This window comes from Microcaecilia unicolor, chromosome 9 (genome assembly GCF_901765095.1).
Source record: "Microcaecilia unicolor chromosome 9, aMicUni1.1, whole genome shotgun sequence".
NCBI lineage: Eukaryota > Metazoa > Chordata > Amphibia > Gymnophiona > Siphonopidae > Microcaecilia > Microcaecilia unicolor.
The window spans coordinates 23,974,321-24,000,935 of record NC_044039.1 but is presented as its reverse complement, the minus strand read 5'-3'; the positions used below and the strand labels follow the sequence as shown (position 1 = coordinate 24,000,935).

Here is a 26,615-nt window from a genome sequence, read left to right as displayed (position 1 = left end):
ACTTTCTGCAACCTATGCGGGATGCAAAGAACTACTCAAAGAAACTACAGACTGCTCAAAACACAGCAGCCAGGCTTATATTGGAAAATCGCGATTCGACAGCGCCAAAACCCCTACGAGAAAAACTGCATTGGCTCCCAATCAAAGAACGTATTACTTTCAAAATCTGCACCCTGGTCCACAAGATTATCTACGGCTGATCTCATAGACCTACCAACCAGAAACACAATTAGAACATCACGAAGATACCTAAATCTTCACTACCCTAGCTGCAAGGGACTCAAGTACAAATCAATTTACGGATCCAGCTTCTCCTATATAAGCACGCAACTATGGAACACATTACCGAAAGCTATAAAGACAATGCAGGATCACCTCAATTTCCGGAAATCACTAAAGACCGATCTGTTCAAAAAGGCATACCCTACTGACCCAACTTAAGTAACTGAACTCAGCAACACAACGAAGCCATAGCCTGCAATGAACAATATATTACTCTTTTTCTCTTGATTCTCTAATGTTCTGTAACAACATCACTCTGTATTTGTTTCATCACCGGAGGTGGCCAACACCTCACAGTACTATGTAACAGGGGCGTATCTGGACTCCGGCGGTAAGGGGGGCCAGAGCCAGAGGGAGGGGGCACATTTTAGCCCCCCCCCCCGCCGCCGCCCCCACCGCCACCAATGTGACTCTCTCCACCCCCCTCCCGCCGCCAACCCTCCCCCGCTGCCGTTCTTACTTTTGCTGGCGGGGGACCCCAACCCCCGCCAGCCGAGGTCTGCTTCCACCTGCCGCTGCCGTAAAAACATCTTCTTCAGCCGGCGGGGGACCCCAAACCCCCGTCAGCCGCCCCGCGGTGTTTGAAATTCATCTTCGGCCTCCGTGGCCGTGCTGCTGTGATAGGCGCTGTTGAAATCCACTTCGGAGTCTGACGTCGCAGCACGTACAACGTACAACGACGTCAGACTCCGAAGTGGATTTCAACAGCGCCTATCACAGCAGCACGGCCACGGAGGCCGAAGATGAATTTCAAACACCGCGGGGCGGCTGGCGGGGGTTTGGGGTCCCCCGCCGGCTGAAGAAGATGTTTTTACGGCAGCGGCAGGTGGAAGCACACCTCGGCTGGCGGGGGTTGGGGTCCCCCGCCAGCAAAAGTAAGAACGGCAGCGGGGGAGAGTTGATGGCGGTAGGGGGGTCCAGGGCAAAATCTGCGGGGGCCCAGGCCCCTGAGGCCCCAAGCAGATACGCCCCTGCTATGTAAGCCACATTGAGCCTACAAATAGGTGGGAAAATGTGGGGTACAAATGCATCAAATAAATAAATAATAAAGATTGATTTGTTTTATTGACTGATCTGCTTTGTTTGTCTCCACCTTGGATTTTGCGAATCGTTTGCCTTGTTTTCGGGACCACCTCTGTTGCTCCTGCATAAGGCTGGCCCTGAACATATGTAGCAACCTTTGAAAACCCTGGGGGCTGGAGTTGGGGAAGGGGGCCTGGGGGGCGGAGAAAGAGGGAAATGTTCCTGTGGCTGGGGTGGGGAATGTTCTTGGAGCTGGAGCTGGGGGTGGGAGGGAATGAACACACAGCTGGAGGTTAGCATAGGACATCCAAACTCTTGTACCCTGGTTCATTTGGATTTGTTGTGATCCTAATGAATAAATGCTGAGTCAGAAGTGACTGCCAGTGGAGTGGGCTACAGGAAGGGAGAAGGGGAGTTGCTGCTCATGACCCATGGGGTCAGCAAAGATCTCAGGTCATGAGTAAATAAATAGTTCCAATTTCCAGGCAGTGAAAATTACCACATATGTTTGCTCTTGACTTCGTGCAAGCTGAGGTCACAGAGAACCAGAAATAAAAAAACACCAGGCTACACTAGTGCTTGTCCCCCAAGCCCCCTTGTTAGAAAGAAACCTGTGCCTCCAGGAATTGATTTCCATTGAATCCAGCTCTCTAATTTAATTTACAGGAGAGGGTGTGTTCTGTTTGTTTCCTGGTTTATCCTCTCTCTTGCTGAACTAGCTGGCACAGGCAGGTGAGACAGCAGTGGGAAACAAGGCTGCTTCTACCAGAGCAGGACCCTCAAGAAATCAGGGTCAGAAGAACTCAACACAAGCAGGACCATGCCAAGGTTCACGGTGCATGTGCGGGGAGAATGGATAGCCGTGCCTTGCAAGCATGGCTCAGACACAGTGCAGTGGCTGGGCATAGAAGCTCTGAGACGCTATATGAAGAATAAGCCCGATAACGGTGGGTTTAATTCAGCGGAAGAGGTGGCATTCTTTGTTCGGAGATGCAAAGGCTTAGGCCTGTTGGACCATGAAGACACGCTGGAAGATGCGCTCGAGGATAATGAGTTTGTTGAAGTTGGTAAGCTGACATGCTGAATTGTTTTTGTTGTGGGAGTGGAAGTGATATGACTATTTCTTTTATGTAGCAAGCGTGGTTCATGCAGATTATCCAGCAACAACGCAGGGGGGATGAAGATTAGTCGGGTCTTTATGATCTTACTGAGGAAAGAGGGAAACACACGGGGAACTGCAGGAAGAGCTTACCAGTGATCACGGAGGGATCCACTCCACAATAGCCAGGCAATCTGCAACCAGTCACAGAACCTATGACAAGGCAGAATTGGTGTGTAGAGCCTGAGCTCTTTCATTAAAACTTGGGGTCCATGGGTCAATTTTAGCAAACAATTGGAAAAGGTGCCGTTACTCAGTACCCCCAAGTACCCCCTCAAAAAAGCCCTGCCTCTATATATAATCTGAGAATCTAACATTTGAAAAACCAAGCGAGACTGTTACTTGAATCTCATGAGCGGAATAATGACCGTGGCTATGCGACAGAAGGATGGAAGGTTTGTATCGAATGCAGGGTCTTTTTGCTGTTCCACAGAATTTTGCCCTTCAGCTGTATGTAGACTTGGGACTTATGTACAAAGGGGCTGCTGCAGTAAACCTTCCGTTAGAGCTGTGCACTAAAGCTGACCCCTGGATTCTTTAAATGGCGCCCTGAGATTTGCGTGCAAATAAATTAGTTGTTAAGTGTGCGGCAACTGCAGATAATTTACACGGCACTATTTAGGGGGGACCAAACGCTTCCATATTAACCCAGCATTAACCAGTTAGTGCGTGGTAATGCCAACATGCTAGCTGGTTAGCGCTTCCGTGCCCATTCTCTGCCCATGACGTGCCTCCTAAAAAAAATAAAATAAAAATGTTAAATAGTTTATGCACGATTACAGTACACAAATGGGGAATCATTAACAATCATTAATGAGGAGTGGCCTAGTGGTTAGAGCACTGGTCTTGCAATCCAGAGGTGGCCAGTTCAAATCCCACTGCTGCTCCTTGTGATCTTCACCAAGTCACTTAACCCTCCATTGCCTCAGGTACAAACTTTGATTGTGAGCCTTCCTGGGACAGAGAAATATCCAGAGTATCTGAATGTAACTCACCTTCAGCTACTACTGAAAAAGGTGTGAGCAAAATCTAAACAATAATAATAAATCAATAATTGGCTGTTAACAGGCAATTATTGATGTTAATTTGCACTAATTTGGATTTCCGCGTGGATCTGTCTGCAGGCAATTCTATACAGATCCACACCCAAATCTTCTCATCTGCAACGCAGAATGGGATGTGGGCATGGGAGGAGGGACGTGGGGGTGTTCACAAAAGACACAGTGTTACAGAATTCCAGGGAACTGCGTACACTTGCGCATCAGGATTTACACTGTGTCAATTGGTGCCAGTCCTCGCACCCCACATTGGGAATGCGAATCCCTACTAGGTGCTATTCTACAAAAGGGCAGTCATCCCAGAGTACCCTTTATAGAATAGAGCTGAGCGCTTATTTTTCCCGGCACCATTTACTGAATCCAGCGGCCCTTAATGCAGTTTCTTAACACAAGCTAATGCCAAACTTTTGTTACGCAAAACAGTAACCAAATGGTATGCAAATAGTCCTACATAATAAGAACATAAGTATTGCCACACTGGGACAGTCCGAAGGTCAATCAAACCCAGCATCCTGTTTCCAACAGTGGCCAATACGGGTTACACGTACCTAGCAAGATCCCAAAACAGTACAATACATTTTATGCTGCTTATCCTAGAAATAAGCAGTGGATTATTCTAGAAATAAGCAGTGGGTTTTTGTCAAGTCCATTTTAATAATGGCTTCTGGACTTTTCTTTTAGGAAGCTAGCTAAAGATTTTTTAAACCCTGCTAAGCTAACTGCTTTTACTACATTCTCTGGCAAAGAATTCCAGAGTTTAATTACACGTTGAGTGAAGAAATATTTTCTCAGATTTGTATTAAATTTACTGTTTTGTAGCTTCATCGTGTGCCCCCTAGTCCTGGTGCAAAACAATGTGCACTAGCATAGGAAAGCACACCAGATGCATGCACTTGTGGCAGCTCTGTCTTGCACAAAAATTGGCACCCGGAGTTGCATGCAAACACCTGCGCATGTGCTGGGATGCTATTTGGCGCATAAATGTTTGCTATAGCAATAAAATGCACAGAGTAGCATTCCAGAACAAGTATATGCTTGCAACTCCTTGTATCGATGCAATTTTTTCTGCACAAATCCATGCACGCATGCAGTTTTCAACAGTCCCTTTAGGTTTGTTTTTTTTTTTGTAATCCATCCCAGAAGAAAATTGGGGTTTTATATGCTCACAGTAAAGAGAAAGAAACTGGCATGAGATTTTCACTAACGCTGACTGTAGAACGAAAAAAAACTAACTTTTTATACCTCTGAAGCCTTGTGTTAAAGCCCTGGCATTACACTCAGCCTTTTGGGGCCCTTTTATTAAGGTGCACTAAGCCCTAAGTTGGGCTTAATGTGCCAAAAAGGCTTAATGTATTTATTTATTTGGATTTATTAACCACCTTTATGAAGATATTCACCTGAGGCGGTGTACAGCAGGTACAGTTTAACATAAAACTTACAATTTTTGTTAACAGCATAACAATAGTAAAATAACCAAGAATAAACGTAAATACACTAAATGAAGTAAACTTGAAAACAGTAAGTTGAAACCTAATCATAGAACTACCGTGAAACAGTATTAAAAATGTACACATTTAACAATACTGGAATTAAATACCAGAGATATAATACAATGTTAGCACAATACTAATGATACACCTAATAAGCATTACAACATTCAGCTAACATAGGTATGATGTTAATGCAAGACACACTAGAGCATCTGGTGGTAATTTCTCTGTTTGTGCACTGTAATCGTGAATGAACGATTTCACTTTTTTTTTTTTTTTAGGAGGCGTGTCACAGGCAGAGAGTGGGCACGGAAGCACTAACTAGCTAGCATGCTGGCATTAGCGCGTACTAACTGGTTAACGCTGGGTTAATATGGAAGCATTTAATGCCCCCTAAATAGTGCCGTATAAATTATCTGCAGTTGCCACACACTACCAACTTTAGCACCCAACCTGCAAATAATAAAATAGAAAAAAATGCTTATTTTACTGCCATGGTAAAAAAAAAAACATTCCATGTTAGGATGCGCCAAGGCCAAATTTTGCTGCTGCAACTTAGTAATAGGTCCTTTTGGTCATCTGTGTGCACTTCTCTGAATCTGCACTGACTAATTAAGAGCCTCATTGCCATAGGATTTAAATGTGTTGTGCACTGGTGTCTATGTAAAGCTTTGTGCAAAATCTGTTTTTACACAGGGCTCAGCTAAGCCTAGTGCAGTTAATTGCAATGCATCGACTGCTAAGCCTGTTCCCTATGGGCACAAATGCCTGAAAGCCCGCTTCTACAAAACAACCTACCCCCCCCCCCCCCCCCCCGAAGATCCCACCAACCACACAACCAATCGGACAACACCCTACAACCATGAACCTCAAAGTGAACAAAATGAGAAATGAAAAAGGAAACCAGAAGTGAAACTGGACCTGGCCAGTGTTGCCAGGGCTGCGGGTTTCTTGCCCAGTTGGGCTCCTTTCCACGAGCCGCTGTGGCTTTTTCATGCCACATGCGGGTTGCGGGACTTTGGGCGGCTTTTTTGCCCACTGCGTTTTTTTCCCCGCGGCCAGCAATGATGTCATTCACATGCAAATTGACTTTGTGCGGTTTTGGGCTGGCTTTGGGCGTGACAAAGTTTTTCCATCTGGCAACACTGGACCTGGTTCACCCACACTGGAAGACTCAGAACACTTAACCCCCCCCCCCCCCCCCAAAAGGGAACACATGCCATCTCTTCAATCTATGCCTTTTAACTTGTAAACTGCTATTCCCATTAGTAACTGTAAGCCACATTGAACCTACCACTAGGAAGCAAAATGTGGGGTACAAATAAAATAAATATATATATATATAGCACCTGAAAAATTGGCATTGAAAATATTTCTGCCTAGGCATATTCTGTAAACCATGCCTAGATCTAGGTAGGCACGGTTTACAGAATATGCCTAGCGAGTTTATAGAATATACCCAGTTCATCTTTTCTAGCGAAAAAGGTGCCGGTACTCAAATGCCGGGCCACCCTTCAGGGGTGGGGTGATCACTGAGGGACCCACCCCACGATAGTCAAGCGCCCTGCAAACGGTCACAGAATCTTTGACAAGGCAGAATTGGTGTGTAGAGCCTGAGCTCTTTCATTAAAACTTGGGGTCCGTGGGTCAATTTTAACAGACAATGGAAAAGGTGCCGGTACTCAGTACCCCCAAGTACGCCCTCAAAAAAAGACCTGAATATACCTAACAGCCGTGCCTACGCCTAACTCTAAGCTTATCCATTTACAGCAAGTAAAACTCGGTGTAAATATCGCTGCCTAAATTAGGCATGGAGCAGGTGTATCCTAAAGGGGTGTAGCCAGACTTTGGCAGGAGGGGGGTCCAGAGCCCGAGGTGAGGGGGCACATTTTAGCCCCCTGCGATTGCCGACCCTCCCCCCGCCGCTGCCACCACCACCAACTTTGACCCCCCCCCCCCCCCCCGCCGCCGACGTCTGCTACCTTTGCTGGCGGAGGATCCCAACCCCCGCCAGCCAAGGTCCTCTTCTTCCTTTGTTCTGTTTCTGAGTCTGACGTCCTGCACGTTGTATGTGCAGGACATCAGACTCACAGAAACAGAACGAAGGAAGAAGAGGACCTCAGCTGGCGGGGGTTGGGGTCCCCCACCAGCAAAGGTAGCAGACGGCGACAGCAGGTTCACAATGGGTTGGCGGCAGGAGGGGGAGGTTGAGAGGGTCATCGGCAAGGGGGGTCCAGGCCCAAATCTACGGGGGCCCAGGCCCCCATGGCCCCAAGTAGCTACGCCCCTGGTATCCTATAACCCTGCACATAGTTTTTCAGAATACCCATGGCCCGCCCATTCCACACCCCCTTTTTTGCAGCACGCATTGGAATTTTTACGCACGTCTTTACAGAATACACCTATCAAGTTGTGCGCGCAAATTTTAATTAATGCCAGTTTCAATAATTGCTTGTTAAGTGGCATTTATTGACACTGATTGGCTTGTTACATAATTAAATGATGTGCGCAAATCCAGAATACGACCAGATTTGCATGCGGAATTTTGCTCACGCTATATAGATTTGGGGAGAAAAATGGAGAAAACCATACGGGGGTACATTTAAGAAAAGTTGCCAAAAGTTAGGCATGGAACATCTGGGCGCTAAGCATAAATTCTATAATGGCAGTTCCGCTTGACGCTGTCCTTATAGAATACTAGCATAAGTCCATATTGGCGCAACTAACTTTTAAGCGCCTGCAACTTAAACAAACTCTAAGACCGGTGTAAAAGTGCTCAGGTCTAACTGTAAACACTTAGGTGCATAACTACATGTGTTCTAAATCCTGGGCACACCGCCAACCTGCCTATGCCCCCCTCCCCCACTCCACACCCCACCCTTGCAGTTAGTTACGCTACGGATTTCGCTTGTACATTTTATACAATACAGACTCAGGCCAATTATTGCTAGTTGACATCAATTATCAGCTCATTATTATATTACCTGTCGGGACACACTGAGGTGTTCCCGAGAGGTGGGAGATGTGTCCCTTGAAATAGCCACAACTGGTCCCTATTTCTGCTTCTTGACTACTCTGCTGCTATCAGTCCCAAATAGAAATGCACCGCCACCAAATAAATAGACTGCTGCCAATCCCACCGCTTGTTTCTGGCTCTGAGCAGCATGCTGAGACTTCTCATGCATGCTTTGAGCATGCACAAGAAGTCCTGACATGCTGCTCAGAGCAAGAAGCAAGCACAAGGGAGCAGCAGAAGTCCATTTTAAATACTAAATAATAAGACTTTACACGACCTAGACACAACCGAAATCATATCACTTGACTGTTTAACTTCTTTACTACTAGTGAACAAGCACTATCACCTCAGTCCTTATGTCGAACATGGTCTCTCCATAATCGACGACCTAATGAATGTTATAATCCAATTGTCACTCAGGAACCTTCGTGCATTACCATAATATATTCTTCCTTACCATGATGTATACATGCACATGATATATATCTATACCATGAACTGTTCCATGTATGTTATGTTCCATCTATGTTACCATATAGGTATGCACCTTAACGCAACACCACTTGTATTCTGTTACCCGGAAATGGCAACCGCCATTAAGGCAAATGTAAGCCACATTGAGCCTGCAAATTGGTGGGAAAATGTGGGATACAAATGCTACAAATAAATAAATAAATTTATTTGGCTGGTGGGGCTTGGCATCCCTGCCAACAAAAGTATGCCTAGTGCACCCACATGGGTGCCCCCCAGTCCCACCCCCAAAATTTCAAGGCTACGCCTGGGGAGAGAGCCCGTTGTTAAAAATTTACCAGCACACCGCTGGTTAGAGCAGACCCCAGGGTTCAGAAGGAAATGGGTGGGCAATGGGAAAGAGAGCTGGTAGGTCCCTTTGTTCAAATTTATTTATAGGGACTTATTTACCACCTTTTTGAAGAAAATTCACCTAAATACAGCAAGAATAACCAGGACACAGGCAATATGCGATTAAGACAGTAACAAATATTCAAATAACATAGTATGTTACATCCAGTAACAACACCTACTATTTATTTCTATAGCGCTACTAGACATATGCAGTGCTGTACACTTGAACATGAAGAGACAATCCTTGCTTGACAGAGCTTACAATCTAATCAGGACAGACAAACAAGGGATAAGGTAATTACTTCAGGTGGGAATTATAAAACAGACATGGGTACTGAACAAGTGAATAGGAGTTAAAAGCAGCCTCAAAAAAAAGGTGGGCTTTTAGCTAGATTTGGCCAGAGTGACTCCGGAAGTCTGTTCCATGCAAGATAAAAGGAACAGAATCTGGAGTTGGCAGAGGAGGAGAAGGGTACAGATAGGAGAGATTTACCCAATGAACGAAGTTCCTGGGGAGGAGTGTAGGAAGAAATACACAATACACATCGAAAAACCTTAATAAACATGGGGGTAAGTGGAGGTGGAACACAGACAGATAACAGAGAGTAATCGGAGTTTGATAAGCGTGACTAACTTAAGGAAATAATTGCACGTGGAGTCATAAGCAAGACCTGCTTCGTTAAGTGCAGCTAATGTTAGTCCTTGTCAGGGCTTTTTTTGAGGGGGTACTTGGGGGTACTGAGTACTGGCACCTTTTCCATTGTCTGCTAAAATTGACCCATGGTCCCTGAGTTTTAATGAAAGAGCTCAAGCTCTACACATCAATTCTGCCTTGTCATAGATTCTGTGACTGGTTGCAGGGGGCCTGGCTATTGTGGGATGGGTCCATCAGTGATCACCCCACCCTGAATGGTGGCCTGCCATTTGAGTACCGGCACCTTTTTCGCTAGAAAATATGCACTGTTCCTTGTGTGTGTGGCTATCTAGTTCATATGTTCTTAACAGGTAGTATGCATACCCCAAGGGGTACCTGAGACCTCTACATGTGAGGTACACTGCTCATCTTGAGAACCTATGCAGTTGATTTCTCACCTCCCTCCTGCTGCCACTCCCACCACTGCTGCTGTTCACTCAACTTCCAGCAGTCGCCTAGTCCCGATCCCTCGACTCTGCCAGTCCCCCACCCTAGAACAGGAAGTTGACATCAGAGGGGGCAGGGAACCGGCAGAGCTGACAATGTGCACTTGAAGACTGGGGCTATGCGATTGCTATAAGTTGGGTTGTCGCTGCTGCTGGTCTGGAGAAGCAGCAGTGTATTTGTGTGTGGTGGGGAGACCAGAAGGTGCAAGGGAAGAGAAAAGACACCGTATGGGATGGGAATAGAAAACAAGGGAAATGATGGCTGGAAGGAGAGAAGAAAAGAGGGGAAATGCTGGATGGAAGGGTGGGGGGGGGGGGGTATAGAAAGAGAGGAGCCCTGGATGGAAGAGGAAGAGAAAGAGGGGAAATATAGGATGGACGGATGGGGAGAGAAAAAGCATAGTAAAAGACAGGGGAATAAGAGGAAGAAAAATAGGAGAGCCAGGGTAAGGGAAAGAGATGGAAATCTGTAGGTAGATGCAGTGAAAAGGGGAAAATTGAAGACTGGATAGTAAGAATTAATTAAATCTGGATAGAGAGGTAGAAAAGCTGAAAGGAAAAGGAGGAGAAAGAAAAACGGCAAAAGAGAAAATGGAGGAAAGCAGAAACCAGATTTGGATCAACACAACTGAAAAGTAAAATAACCAGACAAGAATGGTAAAAATGTAATTTTATTGTCTATTTCATTATTAGAATATATCTGTTTTTGGAATGTCCATTTCAAAATCTCTGCTGATCATCATAGCTCGGGGGTACTCGGTTGAAATTTGTCCCACTTAGGGGGTAACAACCTGAAGAAGTAGAGAAACAGTGATCTAGTTAGTTGCTTCTTCCACCAAAGGCTTGGGAGAAGAACCAGGATTTCACCTGCTTCACGAAGCAGAGATAGTCTTGCATTAGGTGAAGCCAAATAAAGCTCATTTTGCCCTTAATGCTTGTTTTTCCTATAGTTGTGGAAGGGGATATCATGTCTCCGGACTTCATTCCATCTCAGCCGGAAGGGGTTCATTTGTATCCTTTGCAGAGAGAGACTTTTACCTAGAGTTACTAATGTATATTACTGCGCTACGGCGCTGATGCCATTAATACATTTCACATTACTGCAGGTAATCCAAAGAGTGTAAGAATTTCAGTTGTACTTGTTTGTTACCCGTGCAATAGTCTCAATAAAAAATGATTTGCACTTAAGAATATCCTGGGACAATACCTAGCATTTCCTCCAGAGGGCAGACACAGTTCCATTCCTAATACTACTTATCACGTTTATAGCACTACTGGACATGTGAAGCTGTCAGGTACAACGTGTCCAAGTTCCAATTTTCCGAGTTTATTAAGTATTGGCTATACCGCCCATCAAGAAAATCTTCTGAGTGTTTATAATGCTGATAGATCATAAGCACATAGGAATAGTAGTAGGAGGAGAGATTTGGAGGTGAGGGAAGAGGGGAAGAATTACAATGTATGATAGGAAAGGTAAGAAGGAGGAGCTTACAGTCAGGAGGATAATTCTCTGTAGGTTGCCTAAAGATAGGCGTTGGGATGGTGTGTGCTAAGTGCAAATTCTCTAATGTCAGTAGTAGCTCAAGGTGAGTTACATTCAGGAACTCTGGGTATTTCTCTGTCCCAGAAGGGCTCACAATCTAAGCTTGTACCTGAGGCAATGGAGGGTTAAGTGACTTGCCCAAGATCACAAGAAGCAGCAGTGGGATTTGAACCAGCCACCTCTGGATTTCATGACCGGTGCTCTAACCACTAGGCTATTCCTCCACTGGCAACATTCCATCTAGAAGCTTGCCCTTGCAGATCAGCAATGCGGCCTGCGCAGCTGATCTGCAAGGGCAGGCTTCTACATGGAATGTTGCTAGTGGAATAGCAACATTCCATGTAGAATCTCAAATAGTAGCAACATTCCATGTTCCACAGCACTAACCACTAAGCTACTCCTCCACCTGGATATTTCTCTGTCCCAGGAGGGCTCACAATCTAAGTTTGTACCTGAGGCAATGGAGGGTTAAGTGATTTACCCAAGATCACAAGGAGCAGTAGTGGGATTCAAACCGGCCACCTCTGGATTACAAGACCAGTGCTCTAACCACTAGGCCATTCCTCCACCTTTTAGGTGCAAGCACCCACACTTTCTCAATGGCTGATGTAAATTCCTGCACGTAACTGCTAGTATTCTATAAGAAGCGTGCATGTGCCAGGCACACCCCTGATCCGCCCATGCCCTTCCCAGGTCTACATCCCTCTTGCATTTGCACTCTATGAATTTGGCACGTACAATTTGCAGAATCACGACTGAGGGGCAGATGATCAGAAGCAAGCGCAGGCACTAGAAGCCATTAGCCCTGGAATAGCGCCTGCGTTTGTCCCCGTTGCAGGATCAGAGCCGGCGAGTGCGTGAAACGAGCTCGCCAGCTCTGACCGCTAATTGCATGCAAATGAGAGTCTCCTGCATTCCTCCCAGATGATCGGCGAGCAGCGCACCAAACAGGGGTGCTGCTGCTCCCATGGCAAACCTACGCCAGCTTGGAGCTGGCATTAGGGTTTGCAGAGCAAGTGAGAGACTGGCAAACCTTAGCCCTGGTGGACCTGTGGACCCTAGAGATCCCCCCATCCCCTCACTCCTCATTCCCCCAGCACATAACCCCTTCCCTCTCCAACAACAGAGGGCCTGGAGGTCTGCACTTTCCCCTGATGATCAGTGCTAATAACTTGCCTAAATTTGCATGTTATTAGCACTGATCGTCGGGGAGTTAATTCCCTGTGCTGTTCCGGCGCTATTTTTATGGTGCTGTTTCAGAACAGCGCGGGGAATTGCTCAGTTATGTAACTGCTAACTAGTGGCAGTAAATACTAATTAGCACCAATTATAGCCAATAACTGGTAGATAACGCCAATTAGCAGATAAATTATTATATGAAGTTACATGCACAACTGAGACTATTCTATAACTTGTCCAAGGTCACAGGGAGAAGCAGGATTTATTTTGAACCCTGGCTTCTCAGTCCATTGCTCTGACCAAGGGGTTCTCAACCCAATACTCTTGACACAACAAGCCAGTCTGGTTTTCAAGATATCCACAATTAATATGCATGGATAAAATTTGCATGCATTGCCTTCGTTGTTTGCACTTCTATCTCTTGCATATTCATGTAGGTATCCTGAAAACCTGACTGGCTGGGTGTGGCCTGACTAGGTCCTGGTCTAACCAACTAGGCCACATCCTCTCAATTTTGTCTGCTATCATCTTTCCATTCCTGCTTGCAAATGAACCCTTTCTTCCATTTTTGCTTTTTACCCTTTCGTCTATCTTTTGAACTGTAATATTTATTTTTAGTTCCTTGGTGCTGCTGGTCGTTCAGATAGTTGCTGTATGATATCTGTTAATATAACTATCCACAGAAAAGTACAGTGCATGTTACACTATACAGGATACATGAAGAAGACTCGAGAAAGGGAAAAGATGGCAGACCATGTGGAAGGGAGACGATGCCCAAATGCGTGTGTGAAGGGGAAGAAGGGAAAAGTCGCTCTATCAGTCAGGAAGACCCCCAGCCTTGTTTTGCTTCTCCACAGCAGGGACCTTGCACACACGGGGCCACGCTGTGACTGATGGAGGGCGGTGGTGTCTCTCCCAAGTAAAGAGAAGCTGCGCGGGGATGGCAAAGTCTGGTCAAGAGGTGCCAGATCCTGGTGTTGCTCTGTCTCTGGAGGCCGGCCCAGGTGGAAGAATAGCCAGAGTGGCAGTGGACTCCTGGGACCTGAATGCATGTGGAGAAGGGTGCTTGGCATGTGAGAGTTTGAGGTGGATGGTCACCGAGAGGCTTGATACACTCCCACAAGAACCCTGAAGGAACTACTTCCATCCCTGCAAACCTGTTCCCATGCAGCAGCTGATAGTTTATTTTGGAAGTACCAAGATGGCGGCTGCTGGAGATACCAGCTTCAACTTTTTGACATCATGCCATTCTCGTCATTAAATCTCCTTGGCCCTAACCGACCTGGGAAGTTGACGTCCTGATCTGGGAATTGACCTCAGGTCTTGCTGCATGGGCCAGGCCTAGAGTAGTTAAGTGTTATGTTGTAGGGTGGCTCCCCTAACTGAGCAATTGTTAGTGGTACATCAGTCAGGTGTACTGTGTTGTCTGCTTTCCTTTACAGAATCTCAGATATAGCAAATATCGAGAACCTGAACAGGTATGCTCTCAACCACACGACGAATGGAGCTGTTCAAAAAGGAGTGGTTTTTATGTGAAAAGCAAAATCATAGTGAAAATCTCAGGGTTCCTAACAGAAGTAGAATTAGGGTTGAGGAAAGCAGGGCCGGCTTAAGGGGCAAACCAATGAGGCACTGGCTCAGGGCACCCAAGACCCCCCTTCACAGCATTGGCAGCTTGTTGCTTTGCTCTTGCAGCTGGCTCAGCAGCATTTTTAAAAGGTGAAAACAGTCACTTCCTGTCTCACAAAAGATGGGAGCACAAAAGTAGCCCTAGCCCTGAAGGAAAGTGTGACTGCTGGAGGTGAGGTGGGGAATTGAGGGAGAGAGTGTGACTGTTGGGACTTAGGAAGGGAATTGGGGGAGAGACAGCGAGTGACTGTTGAGAGGGTTGAGGGAGACAGCACATGTGACTGCTAGAGGTGAGGAGGGGGATTGAGGGAGAGAGTGTGAGGTGAGGAGGGGGATTGAGGGAGAGAGTGTGAATGCTAGGTATGGGAAGGGGGATAGAGAGAGAGAGTTGGGACTGCTGAGAGGTATTGAGAGAGAGAGAGAGAGAGAGAGTGTGTGACTGCTGAGAGGTATTGAGAGAGAGTGTGACTGCTAGGGATTAGGAGGGGAATTGAAGGAGAGTATGAGACTGCTGGAGATGAGGACGGGGGGGGGGGGGGGATTAAGGGAGAGAATGTTTGACTGCTGAGAGGAATTGAGGGAGGGGGAGCATGAGACTACTGGAGATGAGTAGGGAGATTGAGGAAGAGAGTGTGTGATTGCTGTGGAAGAGGAGAGGGATTCAGAGAGAGAGTATGCCAATTTTAAGCATAGTATACCTTTTTACATTGTACATAAATAACACATACATACAGTATTAAGCTAGAATGTAATATACTTTGTTTAGCTTTCTGCCCTCTCCCAGGTATAAAGGTACTAGTTACCTGTAACTTCAGGGAACATGGTTCTAACACCACCAGGTGGAGAGACAGAAAGACACAGAAGGCTATTGTAATATGAGAATAATCAGTAATTTGGTTATTGCACTTACCAATCAGGAATACAATTAGAATACATAATATAATGAATTAATTCTCATATGAGACAGCAACCGGGACACAAACGTGACCTCTGACATTAGCTCTCTGGTTGCCTCTCTCCATAACTCTCCTTTCATACTCTTTTCTCTCATAGGCTAGTATTGGAAGTACAAAGTCAGCATTTCTCTCATATTCCAGCCCATTCTAGCAAATTCTATCTTTACAGATGCAAAGTTCTTCATAACATATTTGTTTATAATAAGTAAGGTCAGTAAGGTTATCCTACTTTGCAAAAACCATCTTCCCAGCAACGAAAGTTATGTCTCCTTCACTATCTGCTTCCATGGTCAACAGCAAATTTTCCCTCTTACATTACAGTATTTTCTTGCCACCAGGGGCGTATCTGCGTGGGGCCACGGGGGCCTGGGCCCCCGCAGATTTCGCCCTGGACCCCCTCCCGCCGTCGCCTACCTTTGCTGGCGGGGGACCCCAACCCCCGCCAGCCAAGGTCCGCTTCCTCCTGCCGCTGCCTTTAAAAATATTCCTTCAGCTGGCAGGGGTTGGTAGCGGGGGACCCCAACCCCCGCCAGCCGTGCCGAGGTCTTTTAAGTTCTTCTTCGTCCTCCGTCCGTGCTGTTCAAAGCTGCTGAATCCAGTTTCGGAGTCTGACGTCGCTGCACATTGTACATGCAGGACGTCAGACTCACAGACTCTGTTTCTGTGAGTCTGATGTCCTGCACATACAACGTGCTGCGACGTCAGACTCCGAAACTGGTTTTGAACAGCACGGAGGACGAAGAACTTAAAAGACCTCGGCTCGGCTGGCAGGGGTTGGGGTCCCCCGCCAGCTGAAGGAATATTTTTAAAGGCAGCGGCAGGAGGAAGCGGACCTCGGCTGGCGGGGGTTGGGGTCTGTAAACCCCAACGCCAGCTTCGAGCTGGTGTAGGGTTTGCTGTGGCCAGCGAGTCGAACTTTGACGCACTGGTCACTGATCATTGGGGATGAATAGGTTTATTTATTTATCTGTTGCATTTGTATCCCACATTTTCCCACCTATTTGCAGGCTCAATGTGGCTTACATAGTGCAGTAGTGGCAGTCGCCAATACCGGCATGAACAAATACAAAGTGAGGTTATGACAGACTAATAATCAGAATTGATAGACATATTGGGGGTCAAGGGGATGAGTAGGTTATGTTCAATATGAGCATTTATATTGTTGTGTTGCAGGGTTAGGCATTTAGGTTGAGTCGTTTGAGTACGCCTTTTAGAACAGGTAAGTCTTTAGGAGTTTCCGGAAGATTAGGTGGTCGTATGTTGTTTTCACAGCGGTCGGTAGCACGTTTCATAGTTGTGTGCTTATCTAAGAGAAGCTGGATGCATAGGTTGATTTGTATTTAAGTCCTTTGCAGCTTGGGTAGTGGAGATTCAGGTATGTTCGTGTTGATTTTGTTGTGTTTCTGGTTGACAGGTCTATGAGGTCTATCGTGTATCCCGGGGCATTGCCGTAGATGATCTTGTGAACCAGGGTGCAGATTTTGAACGCAATATGTTCTTTGATTGGGAGCCAGTGTAGTTTTTCTCGTAAAGGTTTGGCGCTTTCTAATCTTGTTTTTCCGAATATAAGTTTAGCCTGCATTTGCATGTTACTTGCGCTAAGAGCCCTGTTTTGCATGCATTTGCCGTGTCAAAGGCTTTGCTAAAATCCAAGTACACCACATCTAGTGCCCCTCCCACGTCCAACTGTGTGGTCACCCGGTCAAAGAAATCAATCAGATTCGGTCTGACACGACCTGCCTCTAAAGCCATGCTGCCTCGGGTCCTGCAGTCAGGAATTCCATAGATTCAAACATTTTTTTATAACAACATATTGACTGTGTGTGAAGCTTTTTTTTTTTGTTTGTTACATGAAAACACTGAATCATCATCCCCTTTGGATTTAAGCTTTCCAGAGACAGAAGTTCAAATAAACAGCTTAATGCAAAATATCAGAAAGCGTTGCCAAAGCAGGGGGGATCCATTGCAGAAACAGCCCCCTTCTTCCCTGGGTTTCCCTGAAATAGGGTTATCATATTTTGACCCCAAAAAGGAGGGCACATGCCCTGCCCCCACCACATGCCCACCCCGCCCCCTTTCACATCCCACTCCACCCCCTTTCACACCCCGCCCCACCCCCTTTCACACCCTTGCTCCACCCCGTCACATTTTCCCCTCCATCCTGTCACATACCCCATCGCCCCCCCTTCCCGTCACCCCCCTCCCCTTACCTTACTACTGCCCTGGTGGTCTAGTGACCTCTTTGGGGCAGGAAAGAGCCCCCTCTTTCCTGCCCGGAGTGCTGCCCTGCATGCATCCTTCCTGTTGGTGATCCTCGGCGCCGATTCAAAATGGCCGCTGAGAGTTGAAGTCTTGCAAGGCCACTTCAACTCTCGGCGGCCATTTTGAATTGGTGCTGAGGATCACCAACAGGAAGGATGCATGCAGGGTAGTGCTCCGGGCAGGAATGAGGGGGCTTTTTCCTGCCCCGAAGGCGGAAGAAGTCACTAGTAAGAAAGGGAAGGGGAGGCTAGCAATCTGCCCATTTGTCCGGATTTCTGGACAAACGGGCAGGCTGGCGGGTGGGCCGTCCGCTCACCAGCCTGCCCGTTTGTCCAGAAATACGGACAAACGGGCAGATTGGCAAAACCCGCCCGATTGCCCGGACATGCCCTCAAAAAGAGGACATGTCCGGGTAAATCCGGACATATGGTAACCCTACCCTGAAATCTATGCCATTGCCCAGTCATCAAAGCCATGGCCAGCAAAACAACATGTTTCAGCTGGGTGCTTGGTTCGCTATTAGAAATGTCTAGCTTGTGCAGCATTGTTTAATCTCACTTTCTTTTTCACAGAACTAATGATTCTTTTCTGTAGTATATTTCCATAGATGGGAACAGTTTAACCACAGAAGACCTGGTCAACTTAGGAAAGGGACTTTACAAAATCGAAGTAAGGGTTACAGAACAATGCTCTGTTCATTTCTTGCTTAGTGTGGCTGCCTCAGGCTTGGTATTTATATACTGAGCAGGAATCATTATGTTTGGTCTACAGCTAACCCCGCAGGCTGAAAGCAAAGTCCAACAGGCGAGAGAACTCATCGACAGCATCGTCAAAGAACAGAAGGGTATTTCCCCGCTATTTCTTCAGTTGCTTTTTTTTTTTGTCTGTTCTGTTGATTTTGGGTTACGCTAATCTGGGTTACTGTTTCACCCTCTGCCCCCTGTGTATCTCTTTTTTTTCAGTTGTTTATGGAATTACTACAGGCTTTGGGAAGTTCGCTCGAACTGTAATCCCAACAAATAAACTCAAGTATGTTTTCAATTTAACTTTTCACTGCAAAATTACGTAGGAGATAACCATGAATCCTTGCTAATGTCTGTTTCTATTATAATTTTTTTTTATTCCCAGAAAATTAGTCTCTAGGGGCCTTGTTTACTAAGGTGTGCTAGCAATTTTAGCGTGTGCTAATGCTAGGGACACCCATATGGATGTCTCTAGCGTTAGCACGTGCTAATTTTTAGTGTGCGCCAATGGCGTAGCTACGTGGGGCCATGGGGGCCTGGCCCCCCCAATTTCCTCTGGGCCCCTGGTTTTGCTGGCAGGGGTCCCCAAACCCCACCAGCTGAAGCCTTGTCCAACACCGGTCACCGGCGACACCATGTTGCCTGCCCTGCTCTCTCTTCCCCCTCACGTCCTGCATGCTTCTTTTAGATAGGGTTACCATATTTTGTCCCCCAAAAAGGAGGACACATGCCCCGCCCCACCACACACCCGCCCCGCCCCCTTTCACACCTCGCTCCGCCCCCTGTCACACCCTCGCTCTGCCCCGTCACATTTTCTCGCCCCCCCACTCCCCTTACCTTACTACTGCCCTGGTGGTCTAGTGACCTCTTCAGGGTCTCACAAGGTCACTTCAACTCTCGGCGGCCATTTTGAATCGGCTCCGAGGATCAGCAACATGAAGGATGCATGCAAGGCAGCGCTCCGGGCAGGAAAGAGGGGGCTTTTTCCTGTCCCAAAGGCGGAAGAGGTCACTAGACCACCAGGGCACTAGTAAGTAAGGGGAGGGGAGGCTAGCAATCTGCCCGGGCAGGATGGCGGGCGGGCCATCCTATAGGACGGCCCGCCCACCAGCCTGCCCGTTTGTCCAGAAATCCGGACAAACGGGCAGATTGGCAAAACCCATCCGGTTGCCCGGACATGCCCTCAAAAAGAGGACATGTCTGGGTAAATCCGGACATATGGTAACCCTACTTTTAGAGAAATTCAGCATACTCAGTTTCACTTAAAGGAGCGTGCAGGACGAGAGGAGAGAGAGAGAGCAGGGCAGGCAATGCGGCGGCACCGGAGACTGGCTCCGGAGAAGGCTTCAGCTGGCGGGGGTTGGGGACCCCCGCCAGCCAAGGTACTTTGCTGCAGTAGTGGGTGGGGAGCGGCAAGGTAGCCAGGGAGGGGCGCGGCGGCAGCGGCAGGTGGCAGACTAAAATGTCCCCTCCCCACCTCGGACTCTGGCCCCCTCCCACCACGAGGTCTGGTTATGCCCCATTGTGCGGTAAAAAATGCTAGTACGCCTACAGTGAAGCTTAGTAAACAGAGCCCTAGATTTTTCAAACTATAGTTGACCATTTTCATACTTGTATGTAGCTCATATAGATCATGTAATTCATTTTACTCTGAATTAAATACTAATGTCTGCTTGCTCTTAGGGAACTTCAGGAGAACTTAGTCCGATCTCACTCTGCAGGTAATGAAAACTTGCAGTGCCCTTTGGGATTAAGCAGTCTTGGGGGGGGGGGGGGGGGGGGGGGGGTGTTGTGCTCTTTGTGAACATCTGGATGATTGTGTTGCTGTGCAGGTGTTGGCAAACCATTGAGCCCAGACAGAACCCGTATGCTGTTGGCCTTAAGGATTAATGTCTTGGCAAAAGGATACAGCGGAATTTCACTAGAGACGCTCTATCAAGTGATCGAAGCTTTTAACGGTAATAGGATTTCAAAATAAAGGAAAAATGAAAAATCGCTTTCAAATCACAGTAGACGTTAAAAATGGTGCCCATTTAGAGTGCATGGTGACTGTTCTCAGACCCTGTGGCTTTTTTCACTGTTTGCAACTAAACAGTGGTTTTTCTGCTATGTAGCTTTATTGTAAATTCTTCTTTAAAAACGGAGATTTTTTTTCATAATTTTTTTAATTTATTAATGATTTTACCTATTCTCTTGAGGAAATGAGATTTCAAAAGAGGGAAAATGCCTCTGTATGTCGGCGGTCTGAATATTATTCTATTTACAGAACGCTGAATAGCCTCTCTTCATTGGCAAAAAAAAAAATATTTTATTTTCTTCTTTGCTTGTCTTAAAAAAAATCAATGAGTATAGCATATATATTGCAATTTGTTGCTTGAAATATTGCAAATAGTACATATCAGCACAAATATAAAAAAAATATCCAGCTTATCTTTGAGTTGTCTTCTCTTACAAGCAGATGATCAAAAGCCCTGCGCTGTTCCAAACAGCGCTCTAAAATAGCGCTGGAACAGCACGGGGCTTTACCGCACCGATGATCAGAGATAATTGCATGCAAATTTAAGCACGCAATTATCTCTGATCATGGGGCAGAAGTGCGGGAGAATTGTGCCTGAGCATGCGCTCAGCACAATCATCCCGAACTTGTTTGACAGGTCTGGACTATCAAAAGCCCAAACCTGTCAAACACAGGGGCTGGAGGTCCATGGGACCACCAGGCCCCAACTACCCCTGCCCCGAGCAACGGGGGCTGGAGGTCTAGCCGGCCTCCGGTCCCCCCGACAATTCCCCCCCCAGGTGGGCAACCAACCACCCCCCCCCCCAGCGACAGGGGGGCTGGAGGTCTGCTGGATCTCCGGTCCCCCCTGACGATCCAGAGCCCCCCCCCCAGCGACAGGGGGCTGGAGGTCCCCTGGACCTCCGGTCCTCCCCCCCCCGATGATCACCCCCCCAGTGACAGGGGAGCTGGTTTCCGGTACCCCCCCCCCCCCACGACGATCCCCCCCAGTCCTCCAGCAAGGGGTCCCTGGTGGTCCAGTCCCCTCTACCTTGTGTGTTGGAGGAGGGAGGGTAGCCTGCCTCCCTCCTCTTCTTGCGATGCTGCAAAATGGTGGCGCCCAGCCCTGGTGTTTCTCCCTTATATGGTGTATAGCCCTGCCCAGCGCATCCCAGGATACACTGGGAAGGGCTGGGCGCCGCCATTTTGCAGCATCGCAGGAAGAGGAGGGAGGCAGGCTACCCTCCCTCCTCCAACACACAAGGTAGGGGGACTGGACCACCAGGGACCCCTTGCAGGGGGACTAGGGGGGCCTGGAGACTCACCAGATCTCCAGCCCTCCCTGAACCTGGGGGGGGGGGGGGACCAGAGGTCCAGCGGACCTCCAGCCCCCCTGTCGCTGGGAGGGGGGTTGGTTGGTCACCAGGGATCTTTAACTGGGGGAGTTGGGGAGCCGGATCTCTAGCCCTCCCTGAACCTGGGGGGAGGATCGTCAGGGGGACCGGATCCGCCAGACCTCCAGCCCCTATCGCTGGCAGGTTTGCTGAAGGGGAGAATGGGGGCCTGCTGGACAGGGCTCACCATTCCTCCCCAATGATCTGCAAACCCTAACGCCAGCTCGGAGCTGGCGTAGGGTTTGCTGCAGCCAGCGACCCAATCTTTGGCGCGCTGGCCGCTGATCTTTGGGGACGAATATGTTTAGCCCTGTTTAGCATGCATTTGCATGCTGGTTGCGTTCAGAGCCCTCGAGCACGAGGGCTCTGATCATGGGGTGTTAGCAAACGCCAGCGCTAGTATGGCGCTAACAGCCTCTAGCGCCCCTGTTTGCTTCTGATCATCCCCCTGTCAATGATCTCAGCTGCTTTTCTCACTCTGCCACAGCTGCAGCTCCCAGGGTTGTTCTTTCATCACAGCTCCATGGCCCCAGTTGGCTGCTCTTTTCCCCCACCGCCTTCTCTCTGATGCCTGTTTCTAAAATCAGGAAGTTGCATCAGAGTGAAGGCTCGGGACTGGCGCAAGCAGCAGGTACAAGTTGGGAGAAGAGAGAGTTATATATTTGTAGTAGGGTTATTTTTGATTTTGATGTCTAATGTGATTTTTCTGTTTTGATGATTGTATTTTTACACAATTTTTTGATGTGATTTTGAAAAATGTTTTGCTTTGTATTTTGTTACACTGATGTTATGCTGCCTTGCATTTTTATATTTTGGTGATGACTGATTATTCGTTTGTTTTGCATTTGTTGTTTGCCACTTTGGGTGAATTCTCTAACCTGAGAAATAAAAGAATGCAAAAATCAAGAAAGAAGCAGAACCAGGCTGGTTTGTAAGTGAAAAGTATTCAACCAGGAGACAGCAATGGTGTCAGTGTTCTGCTGTCCTGTCCCACAGAGTAGAAACTTGCGTGGCTACTGGAGTGACCGTGCTACTGAATGTGAGCCCTGGTGCTGCCAGTTTTACTTTTCAGAAGCACTACAATCATATTTAGAAAAATAAAACCTCATCTGCAAGGCAGGTACAGAGAAAGAATCAATGGTTGAGTTATATTTCAAATAAAAACAAACCACAATGAAAAGAGGCGTTTTGAAATACCCCCCAGCCCCGGTGACCTGGTTATTTTCTTTGCTCCTTAGCATCCTGTTTGCCTTACATCCCAGAAAAGGGGACTGTTGGAGCCAGTGGAGATCTTGCACCTCTGTCTCACCTTGCTCTGGGACTGATTGGAGAAGGAAAGATGTGGTCCCCTAAGAGCGGATGGGCCGATGCCAAATATGTAAGTTTACCTACATACGTTTACCTGACCAGATGTCTTATCTTTATGAATAAACATGAGCTGTTTCCAGTGGCGTAGGTACAGGGGGTCTGGCCCCCCCCCCAAATTGGATCTGGAGCCTCTGGTTTGGCTGGCAGGGCTCCCCAACCCCCATCAGCTGAAGCCTTTCTCCAGCACTGCTCTCTGCGCATTGCCTGCCCTGCTTCCTCTCACATTGCGTGCACGCTTGGTTTTAGTGAAACGGAGCATACGCGTGACGTAAGAAGCAGGGCAGACAATGCGCAGAGAAAGTCTTCGGCTGCTGGGGGTTGGGAACCCCTGCCAACCAAGGTATGTGGGATTGCGGCGGGGTGGGGGTTGCAGCAGGGAAGAGGGCCAAACAGTGCTCCCCCATTTTGGGCTCCGGACCCCCCCAAACGTTGCCCCTGGCTGTTGTTCTTCTTACAAGCATGATGGAAGTTGTATTGATTGCGTGATCATACTGGTATCTCATCTACATGGATTCAGTCCTACGCGTGCTAATAATAAAGCACATCTTAGAAATTACTTCGATCTGCTCCAGAGCTTCAAGGTTTTAAAAATTATCTTCTGTAATCCATACCATATAATTATTCTAGTTTTACTATAAGGTGCTGCTCTGTTATATCACATGTCAACAAGAATTAGCACGTTATTTACCCCAGATCCCGTTTTAGGCACTGGGACCTACTTAATAATAAGCTGCGTTAACAGCGTTAGTGATGTGAATACAGTAGTGCATTTCAATAATTATAATTCAGTTTAATCTAATGGAAACTTTATCTGCTTCTTTTTGCTTACATATTGATTAAATAATGGCTTTACATACACACACACAAAAAAGCGTGAATGGATTATGTTCATCAGGACATTACTGTGTGATGGAACCTGATATTTGCATGTGGTTGGGTCTGTATGTTTCCAGATGTGAAAACTGCAGTAAGTAAGAGGCCTAGGCAGGGACGGACTGACCATTGGAACAACAGAGCAGTGCCCGAGGACCCAGAGAAGTGGGGGAGCCCACTCTCCGCTATCTTCCATCTAATTTAATCACTTTTGATAGGTGGTTGGGACCCATGACTCTTATTGCCCTGGGGATCAGGTCAATCAGTTCTCCCCTGGGCTTAAGTATTAATAGGAGTGGCCTAGTGGTTAGGGTGCTGGACTCTGGTCCTGAGGAACTGAGTTCAATTCCCACTTCAGGCACAGGCAGCTCCTTGTGACTCTGGGCAAGTCACTTAACCCTCCATTGCCCCATGTAAGCCGCATTGAGCCTGCCATGAGAGGGAAAGCGCGGGGTACAAATGTAACAAAAATAAAATAGATACTATTGGAGATTCTACATGGAATGTTGCTATTCCACTAGCAACATTCCATGTAGAAGGCTGCGCAGGCTTCTGTTTCTGTGAGTCTGACGTCCTGCACGTACGTGCAGGACGTCAGACTCACAGAAGCAGAAGCCTGCGCGGCCATGAGGAACTGAGTTCGATTCCCACTTCAGGCACAGGCAGCTCCTTGTGACTCTGGGCAAGTCACTTAACCCTCCATTGCCCCATGTAAGCCGCATTGAGCCTGCCATGAGTGGGAAAGTGCAGGGTACAAATGTAACAAAAAAAAATAGATACTATTGGAGATTCTACATGGAATGTTGCTACTATTGGAGATGCTACATGGAATGTTGCTATTCCACTAGCAACATTCCATTTGGAAGGCTGCGCAGGCTTCTGTTTCTCTGAGTCTGACATCCTGCACGTACGTGTAGATGCTCATACACAGCATGCGCTGAACACGCTAGCGTGCTTCTAGCCTGGCTTAGTAAACAGGGCCCCTAATGCACATTAAAAGAAACGTATTAAAAGAATGCATGAAACGAACAAGCTATTGGAAAACCTGGAACGGAGCCCAAAAGAACTGAACTTGTTTGCCCCGTGCACATTCATAGTGGTTGATTATAGTGGACAAAAATATATCATTCTCCACACAAATGGACCTTTTGCTGGATTGCAGGAATATAGCAAAATGTGCTTTTCACTAGCTTCTCTGATTTTATCAATCCACAGGTGTTGCAGGCTCACGGACTGAAACCTATTTCTCTGAAACCCAAAGAGGTAATGAAAAGCAACTATGGCCTTAGTTCCTCGTTTTAAGTGAAGTGGCCACTGCTGTCTTATTCAAACTTATTTTCAGTCTGCAAACAAACGTAATAATAACAAGATCCTACTGTTTGTGCTCTGAGTGCAAATCTCTACAAAGGAGGTATGGAGGTTCAGGACAAGACTTATATTAACTAAAATTCCCAACTGACATACAGTATTCTTTACCGAATTCACATCACTAACGAGAGGGGTAAGAAATTAGGGATGTGGGAATGTCCCTCTTTGCATGTACTATGGTCTGGGGCACTGAGCGCCCTTGAGGATATCTTGCAATGCACACTGGAGTGGAGGTATTCAGTTACATTAATGGGGTGTGGGGACTCACTTCAAGACCAGGGGTTAGGGGCGGAGCAGAGAGCATTTGTTTTGTTAGCGATGGTATTAATCAAAAAATGCATTTTGCAAGTCTGGGTTGATGCAGAGCCCCCGCCTTTGGATGCGTGGAAGACCAGTATGAGTGAAATGGCGAATTGGGTGCTCCGAGCGCAAAAAGGTGCTGTGTCTTTGGGCAAGCGGCAGTATCGAGATATTTGGGGAAAGGCGCTCTCCTTGTTCTCAAAATAGGGTCATGAAACAGGCAATCTGGGATAAGTGCTGGGACTAGAAGGGAGGGGGAGGGTGGGGTAGGGAGAGAGGGGGGTAGGGGGATAAAGGGGGGAAAAACAACAATTTATGAAGTTCAATTATGCAGTGCTATAGGATACATTTCCTATGTTTGGATTTCAATGCTGGAGCACAATGTCTTGTCTTTATATATATTGTATTATGGTTTGTGGTTGACTTCATATTACAATAAAGAAATTTTCGGAAAAAAAAAATAAAGATTCCCAACTGGATCCAGATTCACAAGACAGGGTTCATCTAGTCCTGGGGTTTATCCCAGTGCATGCTAGGACTTGTAGGGAATGCAAAGGGAAATCAGAACTACAAGTTCCTGCATACAACAGGTAAACACAGGACAACCCTGTCCTGAGAATCTGGATCCAGTTGGCAGCCTTAATATTAATCTAAACCAGCAGGGGGGAGGGGGAGTTCTTTATATTTAAACAAAAAAAAGTCCCAAAATTAAAGGAAGGAACTAATTGCCTTCCAAAAACTGCTCTTTTCCTGTAGGAAAATTGGGATCATATTGTTTAGACTTAGAAGAGTTTCAGATTTGAACAGATGAAATTTTTAAACATCGAAACTTCACATTAAATGAAAGGGAACTCACCCTGCATCACTCTTCTCTCAGTGTTTGAAGTTGTTAGTTGTGAAAGATTTTAAAACTGTGGTTTCCAACGTACAGCTCAGGAAGGTCCCTTATCCAGCCTGCACTGCTGTCCATGA

The 26,615-nt window shown here is 47.0% G+C and overlaps 1 protein-coding gene across 1 annotated transcript in view; it reads left to right on the top strand.

Moving 5' to 3' along the window:
- The first annotated feature begins 1,857 nt into the window (after positions 1 to 1,857).
- HAL (histidine ammonia-lyase) overlaps positions 1,858 to 26,615 on the top strand; it is a 51,858-nt gene continuing 27,100 nt past the window's right edge. Inside the window, exons 1-10 of the mRNA XM_030213837.1 lie at positions 1,858 to 2,372; positions 10,983 to 11,043; positions 14,205 to 14,232; positions 18,196 to 18,270; positions 18,373 to 18,445; positions 18,564 to 18,630; positions 20,028 to 20,065; positions 20,177 to 20,302; positions 22,973 to 23,112; positions 25,191 to 25,238. Of these exons, the coding sequence (XP_030069697.1) occupies positions 2,126 to 2,372; positions 10,983 to 11,043; positions 14,205 to 14,232; positions 18,196 to 18,270; positions 18,373 to 18,445; positions 18,564 to 18,630; positions 20,028 to 20,065; positions 20,177 to 20,302; positions 22,973 to 23,112; positions 25,191 to 25,238 (903 nt within the window). The 5' untranslated portion in view covers positions 1,858 to 2,125. The remainder of the gene's footprint in view (positions 2,373 to 10,982; positions 11,044 to 14,204; positions 14,233 to 18,195; positions 18,271 to 18,372; positions 18,446 to 18,563; positions 18,631 to 20,027; positions 20,066 to 20,176; positions 20,303 to 22,972; positions 23,113 to 25,190; positions 25,239 to 26,615) is intronic.